The sequence below is a fragment of the Neomonachus schauinslandi genome, chromosome 11 (assembly GCF_002201575.2).
Source record: "Neomonachus schauinslandi chromosome 11, ASM220157v2, whole genome shotgun sequence".
Classification (NCBI taxonomy): Eukaryota; Metazoa; Chordata; class Mammalia; order Carnivora; family Phocidae; genus Neomonachus; species Neomonachus schauinslandi.
In genome coordinates this window covers 109560551-109586247 of record NC_058413.1, presented here as the reverse complement: position 1 = coordinate 109586247, position 25697 = coordinate 109560551, and the positions used below count along the sequence as shown (strand labels likewise).

The following is a 25697-nucleotide window of genomic DNA, read 5'->3' as shown; positions in this document are numbered from 1 at the left end:
ATGCATTGAATTACATAGCTTTATTGTTACTTAATTTCCAGGTAGTTGGAAATTTTCTCGTTCCCGTTTTTGTTGCTGATTTTCAGCATAACTCCATTATGGCCAGAGAACTTACTCTGCAGTATTCAGTTGTTTGAACCCTGTTGTGCTTTCTTTATAATAGGACATTTCATTACATTTCATTTTTCCATGTACACTTGAAAATTATGTGAAATTTGCTGTTGTTTTAATTTTTTCTAAAGTCAGTTAGGTCAGGTTTGTTCATTGTAGTGTTTTCTGTGTCTTTACTCTTTTTTGCTTTGTTTTTCTCAATCATATGTTGAGAATTTCTTAAAGGTTCTATGATTTTTGAATTTGTTTTTCTTTCAGTTCTTTTCGTTTTTGCTTTAAATATTTTGAAGCTGTGTTTTGGGGTGCATACATATTTGAAAATGTGATTTTTCCTGTCTGGGTTATTTTCTTTATCGTTATGAAATGTCCTACTTTTTCTTCAGAAATGTATCAAGTTTTAGAGTCTGATATTAGAATGGTTACACTACTTTGGGGGCCTAGTGTTTGCATGGTAATAATTTTTATTCTTTTACTTTCAATTTTCTGTTGGCCTTGTTTCTCAAGGGCACCTCTCTTCAGTTTATCACTTGGTTTTCATTTTCACTCACTATGAGGTCTTCCTGTTTGTCGCATAATTTAACGCAGCTAACCAGATCATGTGATACCTGATCCAGTTTTGTAATTAACTTGATTTTTTTTTTTTGATAAAACATTTCCTGTTTTTTTGATGGGTCACCCTACATATAACAGTATATATCTTTGACTTCTTATTTTACTACAAATAAATACTTTGCCACTTCTCCAGTGCACTTTACTCCGTAGACCCCTGCCTGCCTTTGCATTATTGTTGTGATATGTTGTCATGGTGACATGATGTTATAATGACTGCTTTTAAAATCTGTATTTACACAGATTGTTCCTTCCTATGGTTCTCACATTCTCCCATCATTTCCATCATCTCCTCATTTACATCTAGGTTATTTTTCTTTTTTTTTAAATTTTAATTCTTGTTTAGTTCACAGGCAGGGTTCTGTTAGTGTCAAGTGTGTGATGCTGTGAGTGAGCACTTTTGTACCCGACTCAGTGCTCAGCATGGTGAGTGTGCTCTTCATCCCCGTCCACATTACTTTTCTTCTGTCTGAAGCATTTCCTTTTCTATTTCATTTAGTGAAGGCCCACTGGAAACAAACTTCTTGTTCTTGTATTTTTGAAGGATATTTGTTTTTCTGCCTGACATGGAATTCTGGGTTGGTATTTATTTTCTTTAGCACTTTAAAGTTTTTATTCCTTCATCCTCTAGCTTATGTCATTCCTGTTGAGAAATCACCTGCTGGTTTTATTGTTGCTCTTTAGTAAGTGATGTGTCATTTTTCTCTGGATGCTTTAAAACTTTTCTTTGTCACTGGTTTTTCAGTGGTTTGATTATGATGTCCTTAGGATTGGCTTTCTTTGCGTTTATCCTGCTTAAGTTTTCCTGAAACATTCCAGCTGATGTAGAAGTATTTCACTGGGCTTTTAAATTTGTGTTTTTATAATGGTGATTGTAGTTTTGCTACAAAAGATTCCTTTTTGGACATTTATATATCCTTTTTCATAAAGTGCTTATTGAATTATTTTCATATTAACTTAAAAAAGTTTTTAAGTAAAATTTAAAAATCTATCCTGGAGTTCTCAAAAATTCCTTATGATACTTTTCTTAGTCTTTGAAAATAATATTTGAAAGTGTGTATTTTGTACTTTAAAAATAAATTGTTTGTGTCAGTTTTAAATGGTAAGTTGTGGGTATAATTGCTGATTTATTTCTCTGTATGTGTTGTATATCACTGTTTTTTTAAATTTTGGAATATACTCCTTTATGAGGCAGAACTTTGTTTTTTCTTAGTTTAATTTTTCATCTCAGATCACTTGTATAAGGCAGTCTGAATAAATCCTTTTGAAGTTAATAATGGGCATCTTTGCAGTTACTCATATTATTGATAATATTAGGTTTTTACCAGCTCGTTCTGTCTTTAAGTAGTACGTCTTAAAAACTAGTAAAATGAACACTTTTTGAATAAAGATTTATGTATTTTAGAGAGAGTGAGAGAGAGACAGCATGAGCAGCAGCAGGGATGGAGGGAGAAGGAGAGAAAATCTCAAGCAGACTCCCCACTGAGCAGGGAGCCCCATGTGGGGCTCAATCCCAGGACCCCAGGATCATGACCTGAGCTGAAGTCACACACTTAACTGACTGAGCTACCAAGGCCCCCCCCAGTGAACACTTTTTAACTAATGAATTCTGTAGAGAATAGTATATAATTGAGTTATTTTTTGTGTCATCTGTCATCAGTCATTTCAGAAAAATTTGGAATGAAATGTAATATACGTATATATTTCTTTGATTGATACTTCAGTGTCCCGGGATCAAATTAGTGACTAGTGTTTAGCCCTGTTTGTATCTGTGCTGATTAATAGGGCATTCTGGTTAATAGTCTCTTGCTCGCTAACTGTTGCTCTTCTGTACTCTACTGAAAAGCCTATGCTACCAACTATTTAGAAATACTAGGAAATATAATTGTATTTTTTAATGTCATGAAGCAAAAGACAGAATATTGAAGCCAACTAATTGTGTCGTTTTAAACAAATAGGACCGCGTTCTGTGGTACAAATAGGTGACAAAATTATTGACTACAATGAAGAATTCCGCCTTTTCTTGTCAACAAGAAACCCGAATCCCTTCATCCCGCCAGATGCAGCCTCCATCATTGCGGAGGTGAACTTCACTACAACAGGAAGTGGGTTGCGAGGACAGGTATGTATGGGCAACAAGAAGTGACCTCAGAAATCTCCTGGAGCTTTGGGTACTCAGGAGGTACTCTGAGTTGGAATCAACTTTGTGGAAGTGGTTAGTATTTAAACTTTGAAACCATCTTGAAGCTACATTTGTGAGTTGGAGTCAAGCTTTCGGGTTTACGTTATCATTTGTGCTAGACTTGGGCACTTGTTAACATCGAATCCCTGCTTCTCCCACCATTACGTTAATTTTAGGGTCGACTTCTGTCACGTGTGGTAGAGTTTGAGAGAGAGAAGGCTCACAGATTGAGATCAGCCACGTTTTCTAATTGTGAAAAACTGAAGCTGAAATGTGAGAATTGCATTTTGTCAAAAAGACCTGTTTGGCTGGTTGAGGGCGGGTGTTGGATTCCCCATCTGACCTTTTTTTTCCCCACTAGAACATATGTGTCTTTGAATTTTTCTATCTGTGTATGACTTTCTGTAATTTAGATCATTATTTGACTCTCAAAATGAGTTTTTATATCTAGGCTTTTACTTAATGTAGTTCCTTACTCATTTTCCTTTCAAGGCTATCATGCCTGTTGACTGAGTCATTCCATTTTTTACTCACCTAACAATTGTAGACTCTTCCTGTTTTGATTTCATATGATAGTATGTATATTTGTTACAATTTTTACTTAATTATAATTTTTAAGAATTTCCTTTATTTTTTCTTATAATAACATACAGCTCGCAGCATGTATTTTTATGGATAATATCTTTTGACTTACTTGATGATACGTCTTATGAATAAAACTGTGAAGGGATTACTCAAAGCATGGCAGAATTAATTGACAGAATTGCTCATTCTCTCTAGAACCTGTCCATCCCCTCGCGAAAGGGGCTGTTCAGATCCGTAAGAAGTGCTCAGTGAGGATGCTTGTCCAGCAGATTCGCATTTACATGTTTTATGACCTGCCAATGTCATCCCCTAATTTAAAGTTTCAAAATGAAGAATTTGACATAGCATTTTAAAAATAGCTTTATTAAGATTCAATTAATTCACCCATTTAAAGTGTACAATTCAGTGGGTTTTTTTAGTGGACTTGCGGGGTCTTATGGTAACTCTGTTTAACATTTTGAAGAACAGACTTTCCCGAAGTGACTGTGCTTTACTTTCCCGCCAAGAACGTCTAAGGATGCCACTCTCTCCCCATCTTGCCAACACATGTTATTTGTGTTTTTAATTGTAGCCATCCTAATGGGGATGAAATGGTATCTTGTTGAGACTGTGATGTTATAGTATTTTAAGTAATATATCTCTTTATTTCTTTATATGAATATTTGACACTAAAAAAACTAGTTTTCATATGTTTTATCTAATTTTAGAAAAATGTTACATATTGATATGTTACGTAATGCAATTTCTTACAGATGTCCTATAATATTTAATACTTTATTGATCAGTTTATTTTGCTTCTTTTTTTGTCAGACATAATTGTGAAGTGCCTCATGTTTAACTAGAAAGAATCAAATGAGGTACATAATCGTAATAAATTTGGTCAAGCACAAGGCCTGTTTGTGGGAAGTTTATGTTTTGTCTTGTTTGAACTTTACCGCTAAAATAACTTTGACTTAAAAAAATATTTTTTTAAGCTTTTGGCTTTAACTATTCAGCATGAGAAACCTGACTTAGAGGAGCAGAAAACAAAACTATTACAACAGGAAGAAGATAAGAAAATACAGTTAGCCAAGCTTGAGGAATCTCTTTTAGAGGTAAAATTTAGTTATTCAGGATGCTTTCTTATATTACATTTTTTTAGTGAATATAATTAGCAGGTTTTTAAAAATTTAATAGTACCGTCCACATGGTTTTGGTTGTGCCAAAGACATGTCAATATATGTCTTAAAATCGAAATTCAAAGAGAAAAAAGTAGATGTCTTAGAATACAAGATCTTAAGAAGGAATGGTAATTAATGTCTAAGACAAGTGATTTTTAAGTAATACTGTATACTGTATTATTTCACTAATATTTAGTTATCTATTATATGCTTAGAATTTCAAGCAGCATTAAAATGTAGCATAAAATTATGATTTAATCTGTAACTTTAAGTAGTTTTTATTTTTATTAGATTGATAAAATTAATACATATGCAATGCTTTGATGATACGGTATATCATGATTCCCTCTTATTCTCATAAGCTATAAAATGTTGAAATTCTTTTAAAATAATACAAGTTTTCATAAACATCAAATTAATGATAGTTAATATGGGCTTCTTTTAATTGGTTATTTTAACATGTATGATAATGTTCACATTATTTTATTAATTTTTGCTGCAGACACTTGCCACATCCCAAGGGAATATTTTGGAAAATAAGGATTTGATTGAATCTTTGAATCAGACGAAAGCAAGCAGTGCACTTATTCAGGAGTCACTGAAAGAATCTTACAAACTCCAGATTTCCCTTGACCAAGTAATTATTTCCCTTTTTTTTTTCTTTTTGGTGATCCATATCATGTTTTCTTAAATTTTTATGTTAATATGATTAGACAGTGTAGAGTCAGGACTTTGGGGGAATGACGATTACAAAAAAAAGAGAGCTCTTCAGAAACCCCAGAGCCGTGGGTCTGATCGATCCTGCTGTAGAGAGGGGGTGAGAGGCTCAGGGCGCCGAGAATAAGGTCTGCCAGCCTCTGCTGACTTCTGGAATAACGTGATCTCAAGTTCTGGGGCGACAGTTTTATACTGAAATTGAAAATGAGAGTATTGGAACTGACTGTTAAAAGCATCTGTGCCATTCCTGGAGCTTTTTAAAATTAAGGCATGTTTAGTATATTAAGTAAGAGTTGTAAGGTGTCTTTTCCGTTAAAAAATTTTCTTCCCTTAAAATGCTTTTTGCCTTTCTTTCGATAATCCCTTTTGCAGAATTCTAACCCAAGTTCAAAACAGTCTATCTTTTCTTCTCCTACATTCTAATGATTGAGCTTTGCTTGAAGGCAAACAGACGCCCAAACAGATGAGTGCTACTGTGCATTTCCAGGCTCCAGCCTGACCTGGGCCCTCGCTGACCACGTCCTTTCATTCTTTGCCAGGTCGTCTCGGTGACCCTGTCACGTTTTCCTTTCAGTATTTTTCAGCCCTTGTCCAAATCGTACACTTACATATCATAACTATTTTACTTGGGAAAGTGCTCTGTTGAAGCAGAATAGGAACAGATTGATAGCCCGCTTCTAACCCAGCCCCCTCGGTTTCTCTAGCATGGTTTTGCTGCGCCTCTCGTTTTCTGTTTCACAGCACGGGGATGCCGAAATTCCTGGCCTTCTCCTTCTGCACAAGTGTCACTGAGTCAGCCCTGTAACGTTCCCAGCATCACGTTTGTCATCCTGGTGCTCAGATCACAGTGACTCCTCACAGTCCTGTTGGGAACCTGAGGCCGTTCACTTCGAGGATCCCTTCCCTTCTGCCACAGAGGAAGTCCCTGTGCGCACGCCGAACAGTGCCGGGGGCTTTCTTCCTGGGTGCAGACACCTGTTCCAGTCTCTGCTCCCGTCAGCGTTCCTGTGGGCCCCAGCCCCCCGCACACTCCCGACTCGGGGTTGCGACTCTCCTCTCCTGCAGGGGGTTAGTGGAGCCAGGCCCTGGCATCACCTAAACCGCTTCTCTCTTGAAATACAAGATGGCATCGTTCATTCTCAGATCATAATTGCCTACCTTTTCTCCTTACCTTCTCTGTCATACAAGTGCTCTTGGTCCTCCGTACGGTCACCCGTGAACCACTTCTACCTCTGTCATCCGGGAGCTAGAGAACTCTTTAAATACATTGCCCTCAGTTTTATAAGAATAAGGAAACTAGATGGTATCATTCCCTTTAGTTACACAGTTCTGTGATTGGTCGTCGTATTTGGTGCACGTTATGTAGGACTGGTAAGGGCGGCTCGCTGGGAGCGGAGCGGCCTGTAGGTGGCAGGCGAGCACTAGCACTAAGATGTTTTTCCCACCCAACCTCTGATCCACAGGAGCGGGACGCCTACCTTCCTCTGGCCGAGAATGGCAGCAAGATGTACTTCATTATCTCTGACTTGTCCAAAATTAATAACATGTACCGTTTTAGTTTGGCTGCATTTCTCCGACTTTTCCAGCGAGCTCTGCAAAACAAACAGGTATGCTCTCCGTTACCCCACAGCTGATGCTGAGTAACAGAGATCCTTGACTAGGTACTTAGAGAAAGAATTTCCTGAGAAAACTTCAGAATTCTATTTCAGAAGACCACATCCAACAATTTTAAGGTGTATCTAAAGAAACTAGCTCCTTAATTGTATTTTATGTTCTTAACAAACTACCCCAGTGCAACAGTCTTCTTAATGGAAATGATTTCAATTCTGAGCACAAATTAATAAGTAATAGATTATCATTAAAATGGTATAAAGAAGTTATCTACATAATCTCATTCCTTGGGGGAAAACAGCATTGAAGATTCCGTGTCCCTGTGTGCCGTCTGGGGCCGTGGTGCATGCCGGGTGTTGTAGTTAAGGGGGTAGAGGAGTGCCCTCTGCGCAATCAAGTTTGTGTGCTGACAGAGGGAAGGGAGTCTTAATGGATATAAACGGTCTTAACCCGAAGGTAGCACGCTGGCTTTATGTCAAGTATTAATATATTGCAGACAACTTTCGTGCCATAAGTAGAAACCTGCATATGGTATTTTTGAAGATTGAGACGCTGTACAGTGCGAGCCCTGTAAGCACGTGCTGTGTGGACGTTTTCCTGATTATCTGTGCTGAATGTCACTGTACCCCTAACTTGGCAGATCAGATAGTGTTTTTCTTCGGCTCATGGGTTCTGTGGGAATTGGGTCAGGGCCGAGCAGAGATGGCTTACCTCTCTTTCACAGTGTTGGGACCTCAGTCGGGACATGAGGGGAGGGGGGCGGTGGCTGGGGCCTGGGGCCTGAGGGCTGGGTGAGGAGGACCCCGTGCTGGGCTTCCTGGCACACAGAGTAGCGGATTTCTCTTTTTTTTTTTTTTTTTTTTGAAGATTTTATTTATTTGACAGAGAGAGACACAGCGAGAGAGGGAACACAAGCAGGGCGGGTGGGAGAGGGAGAAGCAGGCTTCCCGCTGAGCAGAGAGCCCGACGTGGGGCTCGATCCCAGGACCCTGGGATCATGACCTGAGCCAAAGGCAGACGCTTAACGACTGAGCCACCCAGGTGCCCCAGAGTAGCGGATTTCTGATAGGACATCTTGGGGGCCACACGTGTATTCCAGTCCGTGAGGCGGAAGCTGTGATAAGTCAACCTGGGGTCGGTGTCATTCGTGCTGTCTGTTGTTTGGCGGAAGCAGTCGAGAGGGTGGGGGAGGAGGCCTCACCTCCTGACAGAAGGATGTCACAGAACGCGCTTATGTATTAAGACAGCGACAGACATTATTGATGGTTTCTCCTTTTTTCAGTGGGTTGCTCCTCTAGTTTTCTTCTCAGTTAAATCCCCAGACTTGGATGACTGGGCCAAAGTGCCCGTGTGTAAGCTTTCAGACAAATGTCGTCTCATTACCTCTGGAAACGTGCTGTTGGCATATGGAACTGAGGTGGCGAGAGCACCTTGTCCATCTGTAGCTCCGCCAACAATGGATTATAGATATATCTTCGATAATTTTTGCATGAAAAATTTCTCATAAATTACTTAGAAAGTACACAATTATAAGTTCATTTTAAATTCTTTCTTGTCCTTTCGTCAAAAAATATTTCTGTGAAAAGTCAGTGACTCTGAAGGAGTGTGAGAACCGATGAACAGGTTAGCAGTTCTGCCTGAACCCAGTGAGAACATTGGTTATTCTGTGCTCTTTACAAAAGCGTGTATCTCAGTGTCTCCTCAGGAGCCTCCGGTCTTCGGTAGTGTGGCTACTGAATAACATTGACCTTTGTGTGTGTGCGTGCATGTATGTTTGTGCATGTGCACGTTTGTGCATGTGCATGTTTGTGTGTGTGTATGTTTGTGCGAGTTTGTGTTTGCATGTGCATGTTTGTGTGTGTGTATGTTTGTGCATGTGCATGTTTGTGCGTGTACATGTGCATGTTTGTGTGTGTGCATGTTTGTGTTTGCATGTGCATGTTTGTGCGTGCGTGTGTATGTGCGTGTTTGTGCGTGTACACGTGCATGTTTGTGCATGTGTATGTGCGTGTGTCTGCGTGTGTATGTGTGCATGTGTATGTGCGTGTTTGCATGTTCACGTGTATGCACGTGTGTGTGTGTGTGCATGTGCATGTTTGTGTGTGTGCGTGTGCTTGAATTCATTTTTAAAAGCAATATAATTTCAAATACGTAGAGTACAAAACTTGCTCTGCAGTGTGCTGGAGATCCCTTAGATCTTGCAGCGGTGCACGATAGAGTGTCTTTCAGTGGATCCAGGGTTCCGTGTCACATGTGGTCTTCGTGAAGGAGTAGTGAAAGGGAGAGGGTGTTTTGCATGTGAGCTGTCAGGTAGGACAGGTACTTCCAGGGCCAGACCGAGGTCTGCTACATCTGAGCGCAACCCCATGAGGTTTTGTGCTGGTCCCACATTGCCCTGCCTATCCTGGATGCATTTCTCTGAACTGTTACAATTGTCTTGTGAGGTTTTTATTGTCAGTTTTAATCATAAGGAAACAAAATTTAGCCTAAATAGTACACCAGGATTGAACTTTTCAAGGCCGGTATCCTCCCAAGTGCTCCCTGAGGTGAGAGGTAAACCTATCACACTTAGGGAACAGACCAGCCTTGACAATCTCCTCTGCCCGTTTCTACACCGAGCTCTTCTTCAGTAAGCAGGGGAAGTAGCCATTAGTGATATTTTCCAAATCATGGCAGTCCTGTATGATACAGAAATACAAAACATGAAAAACTAAAGGTGCTATGATTTCTTAAACAGCATCAGCATCAAATTTATTGTTCATCCTTAGTTAACATGGAAGGCATGGTTTAAGGTTGTTTAGGTTCTTACATTGAGGATGAGAAAATTCTATATTGGGTGTGGTTCTGGTCACCCTGTTTTCAGGCTGGATTGATCATTGTAATACAAGGAATGAAATGGGTTTAACCCATACTCATAGAGTATTCTTAATGCCATTAGGTATCAAAGTGGTATCATCAAATTCAGTTCATGTTGTATTATTGGAAGTTGACTGTAATCTTCATTCATTGAAAGCCTTAACTCTGTGCATTAAAGAAAAATACATCAAGTATTTTTATCATATTAGTGTACAAATTTAATGCCCTTGTTTGTTTGGTCCCTTGAGTTGACAAAGATAGTTGTTCCGGAATCAGCTTTGAGTCTGGAGGAACAGTATATAAGTGTGATTACACTATGGGTATCATTTAAATGTTTATAAATTTCCTAATGGTTTTTCAGTTTTCAAATTGTAATCTACAGGATTCTGAAAATACAGAACAGAGAATCCAGTCTCTTATCAGCTCATTAAAACATATGGTCTATGAATATATATGCCGTTGTCTATTTAAGGTAAGAAATACTGTTTTTTCATGTGTAAAATACTACTTGTACTTTGATTTAATACAGTGTTACAGTTAAGTTGTATAACCTTTATCTACTGGAAAGGTGTTGAAATTGGCACTTCTGATACTTTCCCAGAATGATGTTCATTGCTAAGTGGAAGGTCTCACGGCCTTGCGGGATATGGTTGGGACGGAGGAGAATGACGTGTGAGGAAGGGAGGGCAGACATGCTGTAGGTCAGCCGCCATGGCTCTGGACACCCAGTATCCCAGGAGAACGGGTCATTTTCTAGCTGCACTCGGTGTCCCTGCCTCAGCACTGTTCCCAGTTTGCACCACATGAGTATTTGTTGTGGGGTCTGTTTGGGAGCACTTCCTCTACACACTTGTTAAAATAAAAACTATCTCTTGACATTGCCAGTGTCCCCTGGGTAGGGGATGAAACTGGTTCCATTCCCGGCATTAGGCAGTAAACTAATGCCTGAGTTATGAAATTTGTCACAGACGTCTTCATATTACAAGGGCCTCCGAGGAATATAAAATGAAATGTATTTTAGAAATTTTTGAATATTGTAGAAACAGAGGATTTTGTCTCAGGATTTTTTTTTTTTTTTTTTTTAATTACCAATCTTTGGGGATAGGTTGAGGAAGAGCTTTGTAAAGGCAATTAACTGCATGAGAGAAATAGAGTTATTATGGTACAGTTATGTAGAGTTCTTAGAAAATTTTGGAAAAGATAGAGTTAATACATTCTTTAGAAAGGGACAGTAACTTATGAGTAGAGTCAAAATGTTGACGATCTTTACTTGAGACAAGGGGTATTACTGGAAGCTCACAGACCTGTAGTTGGGTATTTCTGCAGAATGTTTCTTTAATGAGAACTCTAGCGATACCCTTATAGGTCTATAGACAGTATATCTGTATATTTTGGAGGTCTTTCCCTCTAAAAATCACCTATTTGGCCCCCAGTTTTAACTTACATATATGTCTGGAATTATAAGCAGATGATCTCAAAACCCATTTTGTCCCTAAAACGTTACGACCTTAGATAGATATGAGGATGGCATCTCTAACATTTGTATGATGTATTATTGCACATAGTACTTAAACATTTTTATTACACAGACACAACTTAAAAATATTTTCTGAAAGACTTTCAGACTTTATCGGACTATATATGGCGGCGCCTGGGTGGCTCAGTCGGTTAAGCGGCTGTGATCTCAGGGTTCTGGGATCGAGCCCCACATCGGGCTCCCTGCTCAGAGGGGAGTCTGCTTCTCCCTCTCCCTCTGCCTGCCGCTTTGCCTACTTGTGCTCTCTGTCTCTCTGTCAAATAAATAAATAAAATCTTTAAAAGAAAAACTTTATGGGACTATATACATATAGAGAAAAACTATATAGAAGAACCTTTCGTCATTTCTCCCCGTTCCGCTGCTTCACTCCATTAGAGTAAACCAGTCCAAGGCTCAGTTGGCTCTTTATTGTCTATTTCCTTTCTCTTCATGTGCATGTGTGCAAATACATAATGTTTTTTCTTTTCCTTATTATGTATTTTGTTCTCTTGCATTTCTTTTGTTGTGACAGGTCCTGAAGATCTTTCCAAAAGTAGAACTGTGTTAACCTCATTATTTTTAGTGATTGTGTGGTATTCCGTAATATGGTCATATGTTGTTTTATCTACTACTCTGTTGGTGGATATTATTTATATATATTTTTTGCTATTATGAGTGAACACAGTGAAATTCTGTAAATTTATCTTTATGTACATATGTAGGTATTTCTATTCATTAGATTTCTTCATGGAAGTATAATTGCTGGTCCAAGAAAAGATACCTTTCAAATTTTGTTGAATATTATCAAATTGCCTTCTAGAAGTTTTTTATCAGTTAATAATTTTACCCACAGAGTAATTAAGGTATCTCCTTCCTTGTATCCTTGTCAACCCTGGATATATTATTAGTCTTTCTATTTTTAATCAAGTTATGGTTTACAAATATTTTTTTATCTCCTCTGCATTTTTATTAAAACTTTATTTTTACCTTCCTCCCTTATTTGCTATGTTTGTTGATTTCCTTGATATTTTAAAGAATACGCTTTACATTACAGAACAAGTCTACTTTATTGTAATTGTTTTTATATTTTATTTTTTATTTTTAATTGCTTTATTGGATTTATTTTTTGATTGCTATGTTATGAATTTTTATAATTAGTTTTTGAATGTAGCTTTAATCTTTCTTGTTTTTCTAGTGAATATGTTAGAGCTGCAAGGTTTCATTTCGATCACTCTCCTAATAATATATTTAATGCTTTTTTACTTTCCTTTCAAGGCCTGTGCACTAAAATAGGCTGTGATTTGTGAAAATATCACAGACCTGCACTTATTTTAAGGTGCCACCAAAATCCTTATGAAAGTAGATGTGTTATAAATAAGTATTATTCTTGAAAAATGTTTAAGTGGAAAGATAATATAAACTTTCATATTCGTTCCAAAGGTTAGTAGTTTATTAGGAATTTCTTGTTTTTGACCCATATATCTGTGCCTCTGCTTATATATTCTTACTTTATTTTTAGCAATACAGTATATTTACTGGTGAGATTTAAATCCTTATGTCGTACATTTTGTAATGTAATTAGGGAAAGCTATATGTTCAGCATCAAGACGATTTAATGTATCAGTGCAGTTTAGTGAGGGTCACTTCTTGTAAAAATACATTGAAGTGAGGCTCCAGCCAGCGTTTGATTGCACGAGGGGAGAGCTTGGAAGGTTGAACATCCTGACAGTGTAGTGCCCAAGTGGAATTTTTTATTGCCCGTCTTGAGAAATACTTTCCTGTTGTGAACAATTACACTTACTTTTAAAAAGCTATCATGTATAATTCTTAAGACATATTTTAATCGGTGATGGAATATGTGGTTTCTAATATTCATATTTCTCTATCAGTAGTATTAAATTTGTTCATTGTGAATTCAGCATTCCACGGAATTTCAGTGTTGAATAATAATTCAGAAAGCACATTAATTGTGAAGCAATGAGGTACATTTCTCAAGATTTAGCATTATATCTGACTTGGGATGGAACTGATTCATATTTTAGTGAGAGGTGTTTGGAGCTTCAGCAACCAGCTTCACATTAAAGTGCCTGCCAGTCTTGCTGATGTTGCTGTCGTGTTGGTGACAGCGAGAGAGGCTGCGATTAGTATTCACCTCACACCCAAGGGAAGGCAGCTTGACCTGCAACAAAGAATGATTGACTTGTTTTGTAGCAGAAAATTTAGACTTTTAATAAACTTTATAAACCCAATGGAGAAAGCTGGTGAGCAGTTTCACTTGAGGTTATTGGGTGTGCCGTTCTTTCTTTCCAAGAAATCAAAAGTGTTTATTTCAGTAAACTAAGTATTTTGGACAGTTATAGGATAAGTAGCATATTTAGTTCCCCAAAACTTAGGATTATGATGGAACTGTGTACAAATTAGTGCTTCTCCGTATCATTCTTCATCCCAGTGTACCATTTGGAACAGATACAAAATAGTGGAAGTTGCTATTGGAAGCTTAAACAATTTCCACATGTATTGGATGAGAGTACAGAAAAGGGTTGGAGCATCTACTCTTGTGTTTGCCCTTCCTTGTGGGAGGATTCCCCAAGAGAGCTCGGCTCTGGGGCAGGAGGACTGCCTGGTGGGGGGGTGGGTCGCTCACCTCACCTCCCTCTTCGAATGAATTTGCTGGTTGAGTAAAATACGGATGAATCAGTCATACATTTTAAAAATAAAATGATAGCGTCTCATGATTGTGTTTATCTGACAAGTCATTTAATTTGGATTCTGGTATTTTTTTCTGTCAAAATGTGTTTTGTTTTAACAGAGAAGTGGAATTTCTCTGATTGGATGTTTATAAATTTTATAACTTGTTGCTATTAAAATGAATCCTGATAATTTAGATCATCTCTTCTGCTTAGAAAATTTTGAAACCTAGCATCTAACCCTTTAGATTTTCTATAAGTAGAGTTGGATTGTGTAGAATTGTTCATTAAAATGTGGGACTTAACTTCAAGCACAAATGTGAGTACTCAAGTTCTATGCTATCTCGGTATTCTTTAGATTAGAGCAAGGCTTCATGTGGTAACATCTGTTTTATACTTTTCCTTGAATGTGTTTGAAAGCGATGAATAGTGTAGAGTACCAATAAAAGAAATAGATTTATTATTCTTTCTACTGCTTCTTAATCTCTGAGAATCATGAGGTTTATAGAATTTTTTAAGATAAATTTCCTCTTCAATACAGTATTATGTAGTACATCAGGTTACTATAAAGTGGGTAGTTATTATCTGTCACATTAAAATGTTCCAGGCACTGTACAAGTATCTTACATACATTGTTATTTAATTCCTACAACAATACCATTCTAGAAAGGAGGAAATCAAGATCTGGAGCTAGCACCTTTCTGTAGGTTTTTCAGATGTAGAGGATGTTGGAACTGGAATTTAAACCCACTCTGCTTGATGCCGGAGACTCAGGCTGATAGGGTGTGGGGGAAACAAAATCGTCGCATCTGGAAATGTGAACTGTATCCCAGCCAAGAAGTGGACTTTAGGATTCCCGTATCTCATATGAATCGATGCTACTGATTTATACTGTGCAGGCGTCTCTTAGGATTTTCCTTCATTCAGCTCATTTTGTCGATGATCAGTTGAGATTCTGCTTATTATATATCCCCTTGATAGTAAAGAATTTTGTAACAGAACCCAAGTGTAATGAGATAAATTGACATTGAACTGAAACACCTAAATTTTCTGATCTGATGAGCAGTGTAGATCCAAGGACATTAGAGGTACAAAATATTTTCTCAACTGGATATTGACAGGTTTTTTATTGTTGTTATTGTTTGAAGTAAGTATGCAGAAAATCTGTAAGCTTGGTTTATTCATCCTTAACTTGGCTCCAGTTTATTTGGAAATTATGTGTTCTCTTGTCTCTCAGTAAATTGTATTTTTAGGAGTATTTCTGAGTCATAATTGTTCTTTATTATACTGTCATTTTATATATATATATATATATATATATATATATATATATACAGTGTGTGTATATATATATATATATACCGTCATATTATATTGTCATATACTTTAGCTGCCAGCAACAGCTTCTTTGGCCATCTTTGGTTGGGAAAGCCATCGACAGAGATCCCAGGGAGCCTGGTTTAGGTCATGGGGTATGTAGGCCATTATCTGTGGAGGATATCATAGAGTTGGCTCTGTGTGATTATATGCTGATCCCTAAGGCCACGATGTGTTCTGGGACCGAGCACAGAGAGAAGGGGGGGCCACCATTATCCACTTTTTGACTGTATATTATGTGGCTTACTTTCTGCTGACGTTTTGGAGCTTTGCCTCAGTGATAATGAAGTTAGCTCACTGACCACAGCGGCTAATCTGAGAATCGTAGTGGCAGGGCCTGGCCTTTTCTTCATTAACCCTGGAGACTGCGTTATTTTCCCTCAGGTCAAAGGAAGAAATGGCTAAGATAAATGTAGTAATACTGCGTGTGACTTTGTGTGTATACCTTAATCCTTCTTTCTTTACCTTAGAGGAGGGATGCATTTTAAATATCCATTAATGTGTAAAATAAACATCTTAGAGGCTTACCCAGCCAGTCACCGTTCAACCCCAAACCTGAATTTGTACTTTCTGACACCTAAGAATGCTGCACAGCCCCCAGATAGCATGTCTTCATTTTTATAGTTTCAAGTCACATGGGACTTATTTCCTATACATGGTGGTTGGTTGTACCTTTCTTTCCACACTGAGTGATGGCCATCTGCTTAAAATTTTTCTATTTTGAGAATTTTTTTTTAAGTCCTTGACTATGTTACGGTTGTAAACACATGGTTTTTATTTACTCACTTAATAGGCATTTGTTGAGTACTTGCTGTGTATACATACACAACATACACTTTCATGAAGTCAGTTATTCTTCTGTATTGTATTACTTAAGACACTGAATCTTTCTGACAGAGGGGTGATTTTCTTGCAGGCAAGGAGGTTACCTGCTGGTAATCTTCACAGCCCTTACAGTTAGTCTATGTGTAGATTTATAATCATAAGCATGTATTAGATATAAAGTGTTATTTATAGTATGGGAGAAGCTATATAAAATGCTTAAATTATAAACTGGTGGGAAAAGATGGTGCTTGAGTAGATAGGCTTGTTGGTGTTGTTAATAAGCATTTACTGTATTTTGTAACAGAAATGAGATAAGCTTATTTTAGAAAATTTACAAAATACACTTAAGAAAAAAGGAAGAAGCCAAAAATAACCCATAGTTGTAAAAATAAATCACTGATAAAAATTGATACCAATTTTCCAATTTTTTTCTGCAGATATATATCCGTATATGTTTATGTAAACATATTGCCTCTCCTTCCATTGTATGGGCTATGCTATATATTTTCATTTGAATATTATTTATGATAAACTTTTGAACATTTAGGTTGTTTCAGTTTTTCCTCCATAATAAAAAAATCTTGCATTAAATATCCTCATTTCTTATCTATGAATACATTCCTCATCCCTTTGCATAACTTTCTAGAAATGAAATGTCTTGATTTAGGGGCATATAGAATGTTCTGGATCATGTAAGCATACACAGTGACAAATTGAAGAAAACTAATGCAGGAGGTTGATCTTCTTGGTAATGACTGATTCAGACCTCAAAATTGGATTTCAGCTAGTTAAATAAACACATTTTTTTAATGGGTTGTATACGATGACTAATCTGTAGCATTTTCTCTAAAACTTTGGGTACTTTCTCTATCCTTCCCGCCTGCCACTCAGAAGTGTTCTGTTTAGGTGCCACCTGAATAGTCATTTCTTATATTGCTAAAAGTAGATAATTTAAAGATAGAACACAGATTTTGTGAACTGAAATTTCAGGACTATGCTTTTCCAAAAACACAAATTTAGAAACAGCAAGATAACATTTGTTATTCTTTTTAGGCTGATCAGTTGATGTTCGCTTTGCATTTTGTTCGAGGCATGCATCCTGAACTTTTTCAAGAAAATGTAAGTGGGAATAAAGGAGGAAAATGTTAGAGTTACATAGAAGTTTGGTAATGGGCAGATTTATGGTTGGATTAGAAATAACTTTAGACTGGAAATTATCTATCAACCTGTTAATTTTTTACTAAGTTAGAATTTAGTGTAAGATGCTGATTTCTGCTTCTCCCCTCTGGGTGAGCCAAGTATTTATTCAGAGGTATGGTGAGGCAGCGTGGCTTACCACAGTGCTTCTGGACCTTTCTAGACCCCCGTGCCCTGCTTGTCTTGCTCGTACGGGCAGTGGAGCTAACACACGTACAAAGTGGAGCAACATGGGTGTATAGCGGCCTCGTTTATTCCCTTCACTGACTTGCTCTGAGTCAGCATGTGAAGCAAGAGGGTGGGCAGTTCTCAGAGGCTTCCTGGGGCCCGAAGCCTTATGTTAGTCTTTTTTATGTATAATTTATCTTCTTTGTCTGTAACTTTATTTCTGGTCTGCCCGATCATCCTCTTCCAACTTGAAAAAAACCTCCTTCAAGTTAGAGCTAACTAATCCATCTCTGGTGTGATTCTAACATTTAAAAACAAATTATTTGTAAGTGATTTTCTGGTTTTGATGCCATTATCATCAAGTGAGTAGAGTAGCAGGGTGGAAGGGAATAGTATATGGACAGTGAGCTTTGACCTTCACCTCTACGTGGTCAAATTTCGTGTCCTGGGTTCTCCTTATTTGTATACTTAAAAGAACGCAGACCTTTCCACATGCCTATTTTCTCTCTTTGTTTCTAATTCCACATGCGCTGGCTGACTTGTATTGTTTCTCCTAAATTTGTTAATTTGACTCCTTTTATTTCCACCATTAGCTTTGATGCCTTTCCCCCCTCCTGTATCATGTTTTTCACCATGATCAGTACGTTCCACACTGTGTAAGATTTAATATTCCCTAGTGTTCCCTGTTGGAGTATATGTAATTATTGGGAAAGGAGAACAGTTTTCTCTGAGTCCCACCTAGTAATAGTAATCATTTCTAGTCTCTTGTGACTGTATAGTTTCAGTAAGTGGTCATGCTGGGTGGAAGCAGGAAGTAATTTTGTTTTTTTTCTATATTGCTCTCAAATTTTGTATGTTTTTTCTTTATTTGCTGAACAATATGTAACAAAGAATATGATAGTGCCCGTTATTATCTTGGGTGAGTTCAGGGTAAAGACAGATTTTCTTGGAGCACTAGATTCTGTAACCCTGGGTCAGTCATGATTCCGTGGATTAATTTAAAAAAAGAATAATGGCAGTCTTCTAATCTGTTGGAAAAGACAAGTTAATGGAAGTACTTTTTTCTATTTTTTCCCAGCATACACAATTTTTAAATTTTTGGTGCACTTTATCGCTTATTTATTAGTGAAAAATGGCATGTAATGGGGCAAATTAAGACAAATGCTGACTGAACATGACATGTAAATTTTTCGATGTTGAAACATTATAGGGAGAGAAATTGTAGTTACATCTTTTGCTTTAGTAAAATGATTTCTCATACTTTGCATAGGAATGTGTTATGTTGTACATGAACTCATTCTTGATGTTAATGTTGTACCAGAAGTGGGAAGATGTGACATGAGTTTTTTTTCCATGTCCTTAGAAAGCTGCACTGTAAGCTATCTTTTAGGGAAATTGAGAAAATTCTGTTAACTGGTTAGTATTTTTATATTTTTTGTTTTACTCATATTTTTATTCAACAGGAATGGGATACGTTTACAGGTGTGGTTGTTGGAGACATGTTGCGGAGATCTGTAAGTAAAAATAATAAAATTCTTTCACTCTTAGGGAAAATAGTTCTGGCTTTGACTTCATGAGGTACTATTTGCTTCAGAGGAATTTTAAAGTACTGTTGAAATTATACTTTAACTAGAGGAATAGGTCCTTGCCTCTATTACTGTACTATAAAATGGACCTAAATATTTTTTGTCCTTAGAGACATATATTCTTATGAGAATAATACTAATTAGATACTAAGAAAGTAATACACTTTATAATCCTGGAAAAATAAAATTTTGTGTTATGACTAGGAAAATTCCCCAAAACTGAAGTTTAAAATTTTTTAAAAAATTTTTGGTAACTTCATTCAAATTTATCTTTTTCTTTACTAATTTTCTATTTGCACATGTAATGAATAATATTTTTTCTTCAAAGCAGCATACCCAAACTGTAATGCAAAATCTAGATTATGTCTGAAATGCAAGATATTATTAAAAATAATGTAAAATTTATGGCAATTTTTTATTATTTTATTACATTTTTTCTGAAGTTTCATAAAAGATTATGCACAATGAAAACGAATGCAACATTTGTGTAAATGGTTGTCTATACCTTGTTATATAGAATTTTACAATAGTAAAATAAATTAAGTAATAATACATAGAATGAGTTTTCAAATCAGTGTTCGTAAAATTAGCTAGCAGTCACTTGTTGATTTTTCTAAGTTTGAATTTTACCAAATATACCAAAGAGAATAATTGCTCTTATAAAGGACTCTCAGCAGAGGATCCGGGATCAGCTCCCGTCTTGGATAGACCAGGAACGAAGCTGGGCGGTGGCGACACTGAAGGTATTCAGGACTTTTCTACGTGGGGAGTACTTAAACTTCTTCTCTATTTATCTGTTTATTTTTTTTTACGTGCTTCCTATTAATACTCAGTGTTGATATTTCTGTGTATATGCCATCAAATCCCTGGGTAAAAGGATATCAGAGAATTATTCTATTCTGATTAGTCCTTTAAGCCTTAGTTAAATCTTTCATTCAGCACATACATATTTGGTCTCCATTGCACAGTATTCTGTGCTGCACACCCACAGGGAATAGAAGGATAAGTAAACAAAAGATCTAATATGGAACGTGGAGGCCTTCTTTATCGAATAATTCAGGATTGGTAATGAGATGCAGTATGATGCTAGGAGTTTCAAATTCAAACTGTTTCTCTTGCTTTTATTCATCTTTGAAATATCCCTCACCCGCAGCCCCTCTCCATCCTTGCGATCCCTCCCCGAGTTTTGACTCTCATCATTCACCTGGGCTTTGCTGCAGAGCCTCTGCTCCTGACCTCAGGCCTCTCTGTTTCCCTGTGTCCTCTATGTTTTAAAGTTGACTTATAATTCAGTTTGCACTCTATTAAAACCTTCCGATGGCTTCTGTCACTCACAGGATAAAGTCCCTCGACATTTGCATGAAAGATAAGACGGCCCATGACCTGCTCCTTGCCCACCTCTTCCATTTTATCTCCAGTCCACCCCTCACTGTTTCTTGCACTTACAGTTCGCGTTGCTACTCCCTCTACCTGGAATGCCCTGGGGCTGTGTTTACCTGTCAAACATCGATTTCACATTTGAAGACCTACCTTCTTCATTCTGTCTCTTCTGTTGGCATACATCTTGAACATCCCTACATCATAGCACCTGTCATACTGAGTCAGAGCGATGCAGTGTGTCTGCCTCTTCTCCCAGGTTGTAAGTGCACTGAGATGAGGATCCGTGCCTTGTCAAACTTGATGTCCTGACACCCAGTGCAAAACCTGACTCGTACATTCCTTTGATTATTCAGTAAGTGCCCCCTGTACTCCAGATGCATAGTTAGTTTTCTGTTAGGTACTTTTTTTGGTTGCACAAATTAAGATTATGAGTGGACAAGCTAATGACAAAATAGGTGATGTAAGTTTTGCATTGTTCATATATTCTATTGAGTTAAGGTATTTATTAAGTATTTATAATATGCTGGTTGACAGTGGAGAGCACAGATGTATAAAAGTCTTTGTTCCTTCTTTCTAGGAGTTTGTCACCTAGTGAAACACTTTTGACACAGTTATAAGACCTGGCTCATAAACTCCTAATGGGAAAAGTAATAATTATTGTTTGAACAGCTGATCTCCAGTCACACTTGGGGAAAAATCTTACGTTTGTAACCTAAAAATTGTAATGATGCTTTTTTTTTCACATACTCATTTCTATTTAAGTAAAGAAATGCAAAATATTTAGGGAAGACAGCTTTCCTATTCAAAGAAGGTTTATAATACACATTGATGTTTTACTATCAGTTTATAAAACATTTTTAAGTGGATTATCTCATTTATATTTTTTTGTTTTTATTTAAATTACAGTTAGTTAACATATAGTGCAATATTAGTTTCAGGCATAAAATTTAGTGATTCTATGTGAATTATCTTATTTAGTTATCATACCAACCCTAAGAGACAGGTATTATTAAATTCTCTTTCTACAGATGAGAAATGAAAGTCAGTAGTAGTGAGTTAAATGAATGAGCCTAAGGTTTCTTCTTAATTTAACACAGTTTTTGAAGACCTATTATGTGCCAAGCAATCATCCTAAATACTTCACATGTATTATCTAACTTTATCATCACAATAACTTGATGAGGCCGTAATTATGCCTGTTTTAGAAAAGAGGAACAGGAGGTGGAGCGAGGCTAAATAATTGAGCCAGGATCAAACAGGTGGGAGGTTTGGGAGCTGTGATTTCGGTTCAGGCCTTCTGACACCAAAGTCCAAGCCCTCAGTATCTCGATTTTCCAACTACAGTGTTTTCCTTCTCTCTGTCTCCCCCGACTCCCCATTCCCAAGTGTGAGGTGGGTGCCGAGGGCAGGCTGCGGGGCAGAAGCGTGGTTCCGAAGTTCAGCTGCCAACAGTTCTGTCTGCGTTCTGGACTCAGGCCTCCTGGGTGCTTCTGTGGGGAGCCAAAGACAAGACAGACAGACTTCTGTCAGAATGTGTCCGTCTGTCTGTTCCCTGTCATCCCTCCCCTGCCTGGTGCAGCTGCTGTCGCATGGCACGTAGTAAAGGCCGCAGGGGCAGCTCGCGGTTCCTGGTCACTTACTGGTGACTTACTGGGTGCGCGGCATTATGCAGAATTTGAAAGGAGATCACCTCACCGACTGTTACAGCCCGATGAGGTACCTGACAGGTGAGGAAACCAGGCACAGAGCGACGTGGTCACTTGGAAAGTAGAGTCGGGATTTGAAATGGGGCTCTTTGTGGTCGAGTCGGAGCTGTTCACCACTCTGGACTGTCGGCTGTTCACGAATACCTGCTGAATCAAGTCGGTCGATTCTGCTCTGTTACCAGTCCGTCGTTTTTCTCATTAGTCATATACTTAGTGCCTACAACTAGTCAGCACAGTGCCCGTGGAGTGACAAGTCGATGTTTTCTGATAGGAAGAGACTGTGCTGAGCACACCTGCCTGTAGAGAATCTAGCAGGTACTCGAGGGTGATACGGCTGGCGCCACGCTGAGTATAGCCCTGGGGATTTGACCAGAGTCTAACGTGAAACCAGCACGCCGCCTCACTGCCTCAGATTTCTAGCCAAAAGCATCTTGGTTATACAATGTGTAGCATAAATCGGTAGCAGTAGGCCCTTATGCACTAATTGCCACTAAATTTAATAGACTACCATCAAGGGTTATCCTAATAGGCTTATATCACTTATGAAAAATAACGTGAAATGTACTTAATTTTCTGCTGTATGTTTCATTTTAGTTAAGTTACATAATGAAATTTGGGCAATATAATGGGTTATTTAGAAATGAATATAGCTACTTGGATGAAGCATCCTTAAGTATTTGACTTGGGTTTATATTATGTGACATTCTAGTACTCCAGATACAGGTCTTCCGAATTCACCATTATTTTCTTTTTTTTTAATTTATTTTTATTTTTATTTTTTTAAGATTGATTTATTCATTTGAGAGAGGGAGAATGAGAGAGAGTACATGAGAGGGGGGAGGGTCAGAGGGAGAAGCAGGCTCCTCGCTGAGCAGGGAGCCCGATGCGGGACTCGATCCAGGGACTCCAGGATCATGACCTGAGCCGAAGGCAGTCGCTTAACCAACTGAGCCACCCAGGCGCCCCGAATTCACTATTATTTTCAATAGAAGTTCTCCATCTATACAGGTTGACATTTCTGATGTTGTAGCCCGGTGTTGGTAAAAGTCTGGGGGAGAGGCTGCTGGAGGGAAGGGGGGATGGGCAAAATGGGTGAGGCTGTGGGGCGAGTAAGTCATGGGAGTAAAAGGCACAGCAAGGGGTGTGGTCAGGGTGTTGAGTAGTAGTTGTGTGGGGGCAGGTGGTGCTACACTTGCGTGAGCACAGCATAGTTCAGAGATTTGAATCACGGTGTTGTGCACCTGAGACTGACGTCGCATCTCAAAAAAAGTGTACTATACTAAAAAAATTGTTCTTTAATGGGCAAAGGACCTGAACAGACATTTTTTTGAAGAAGTCATACAAATGGCCGACAGATACACAAAAAAGGTGCTCAACGTCATTAATCATTAGGGAAATGCAAATTAACTCACAGTGAGGTATCAGTCCACAAGTCTTAGGAGGGCTGTAATTGGAAAGACCAGAGATAACAAGTGCTGGCGAGCTTACGAGGAAAGGGAAAATGTGCAGCATTGGTGAAAATACAAATTGGTGCGGCCATTATGAAAAACACTAGGGAGGGTCCTCAAAAAATTAAAAATAGAAGTACTGTATGCTTCAGCAGCCCTACTTCCCACTTCCGGGCATACATCCCAAGGAAATGAAACCAGTATCTAAGAGATACCTACACTCGCATGTTTATTACTGTAATTGAGAGCAGCCATCAGTGGATGATGGATGAAGAGAATGTGATCTATCCATCTATAATGGGATGTTACTCATCCACAAAAATTAGAACTCAAAACAGCTGCCAGGGGGATGGAGGTTGCCAGGAGCTGAGGGTGGTGTGAAATGGGGAGAAGTTGGACACTGGGTACAAATGTTTGACAATAAGGTGAGTTCTGGAGAACCTAGTGTAACCCGGTGGCTCTGTGTTAACAATACTGCTTACTATACTTTCAATTTACTGAGAGAGTAGATTCTGAGTGTTCTCGCTACAAAAAAAAAATGGTCACTTGTGAGTTAATGTGGATTTATTTCATGAGGGTAACTGTTTCACAGTATAAATGCTTATCGAGGCACTTGTTAAGTACGTACGAATTTGTCGGTGGTACCTCGGTGAGGCTGAGCAAGATGAAGAACGGAGTTGGGGAGAGCGGGTCCTCGGTGCGGTGCGCAGGAGAGGACTGCGGGGAGAGCCCCGAGGGACGGTGGCGCGCGCTCCGGGGACTGAGGCGGGAGCGCGGCTGGAGCCCGGGAAGCAGAGGGTCAGAAGGCTGCGGGCGAAGGAAGCAACGTGCTTGCGAGTGCGACGCCGCGGAGTGCGGGGGGCGGACAGCGCTCCCGCAAAGACTGGACGCGCTGGGAGGCCGGGCGTGATGTATAACTCGCCGTGGCGCGGGCGGCGGCGCTTGTTGTGCGCGGCCACCAGCGGGCCGTTGGGCAGCCTGTGCACACACAGACCGGACGCGCTCACTTCCAAACACCGACTGGAAGTGTTTGATTTTATCTAATTCTGGGTTGGGCAGGTCGACCACACTTTTGACGTAGGCAGGACGGCGGGGAGACGTCCCTCCGTAACCGCCTCCGTTGATTCGCAGCCGCGCGCGCGCACCCTACGCACGCACCCCACACACGTGCACACGCCGCGCGCGCGCACCCCATGCACCCACACCCCCACGCACGCACACGCACCCCGTGCGCGCACCCGCGGCGTCTGCTAGTCGTGCTCCGCGCCTCGTCTCGCTGTGTTGCAGATGGCGCTGCCCAGTCTCTATCAGACCCTGTGCTTGGACGACGCGGCTCTGTGGCGGACCTACTACCACAATTCAGTGTGTGAGCAAGAGTTTCCATCTGCTCTGGCGAAGAAAGTGTCCTCCTTTCAGCAGGTGAGTTACCGAAGTGCCTAAAAACGTCTGACGTCCGTCCGTCCTTCAGCGCGTTACTGTGGGGACGGCTTTGGGCGTGTGCCCCGCAATCCAGGCGGAGCTGCTGCTCGGGGTCACCCTCCGCCTGCCCTCTGCCCCCGCCCCTGCCCCCCAGGGAGTCGGCCTGGACACAGAGCCCTGTGGAGCCGCCTGGCTCACGCGCGCCCCGCACTGGGCACCCTGGGGCGGGGTCCGGACCCTCCGTGTGGATGTCTTGCCCTGGCCGCGGGCTTCCGTCCTCGGGGAGTGCTGCCCTCCCGCGTGTGGTCAGGTCCACGGGCTTTCGTGCGGTCCTCACGAACACACAAGTCCTCGTGCGCAGCTGCGTGACAGCCTGTGAGATGCTGTGTGACGGTCTGTGTGACGGCCTGTGAGACGCTCTGTGAGACGCTCTGTGTGACGGCCTGTGAGACGCTCTGTGTGACGGTGTGTGTGACGGCCTGTGAGACTCTCTGTGTGACGGCGTGTGTGACGCTCTGTGTGACGCTCTGTGTGACGGCCTGTGTGACGCTCTGTGT

At 39.5% G+C, this 25697-nt stretch overlaps 1 protein-coding gene across 2 annotated transcripts in view; it reads left to right on the top strand.

Moving 5' to 3' along the window:
* Positions 1–25697, top strand: part of DYNC2H1 (dynein cytoplasmic 2 heavy chain 1) — a 301460-nt gene that overhangs the window by 128236 nt on the left and 147527 nt on the right. For both annotated transcript variants that reach the window (XM_021696303.1, XM_021696302.1), the window contains 9 exons: positions 2679–2842; positions 4462–4581; positions 5150–5284; positions 6828–6971; positions 10214–10303; positions 17290–17355; positions 19065–19115; positions 19853–19930; positions 25009–25140. In XM_021696303.1, the coding sequence (XP_021551978.1) occupies positions 2679–2842; positions 4462–4581; positions 5150–5284; positions 6828–6971; positions 10214–10303; positions 17290–17355; positions 19065–19115; positions 19853–19930; positions 25009–25140 (980 nt within the window). The remainder of the gene's footprint in view (positions 1–2678; positions 2843–4461; positions 4582–5149; positions 5285–6827; positions 6972–10213; positions 10304–17289; positions 17356–19064; positions 19116–19852; positions 19931–25008; positions 25141–25697) is intronic.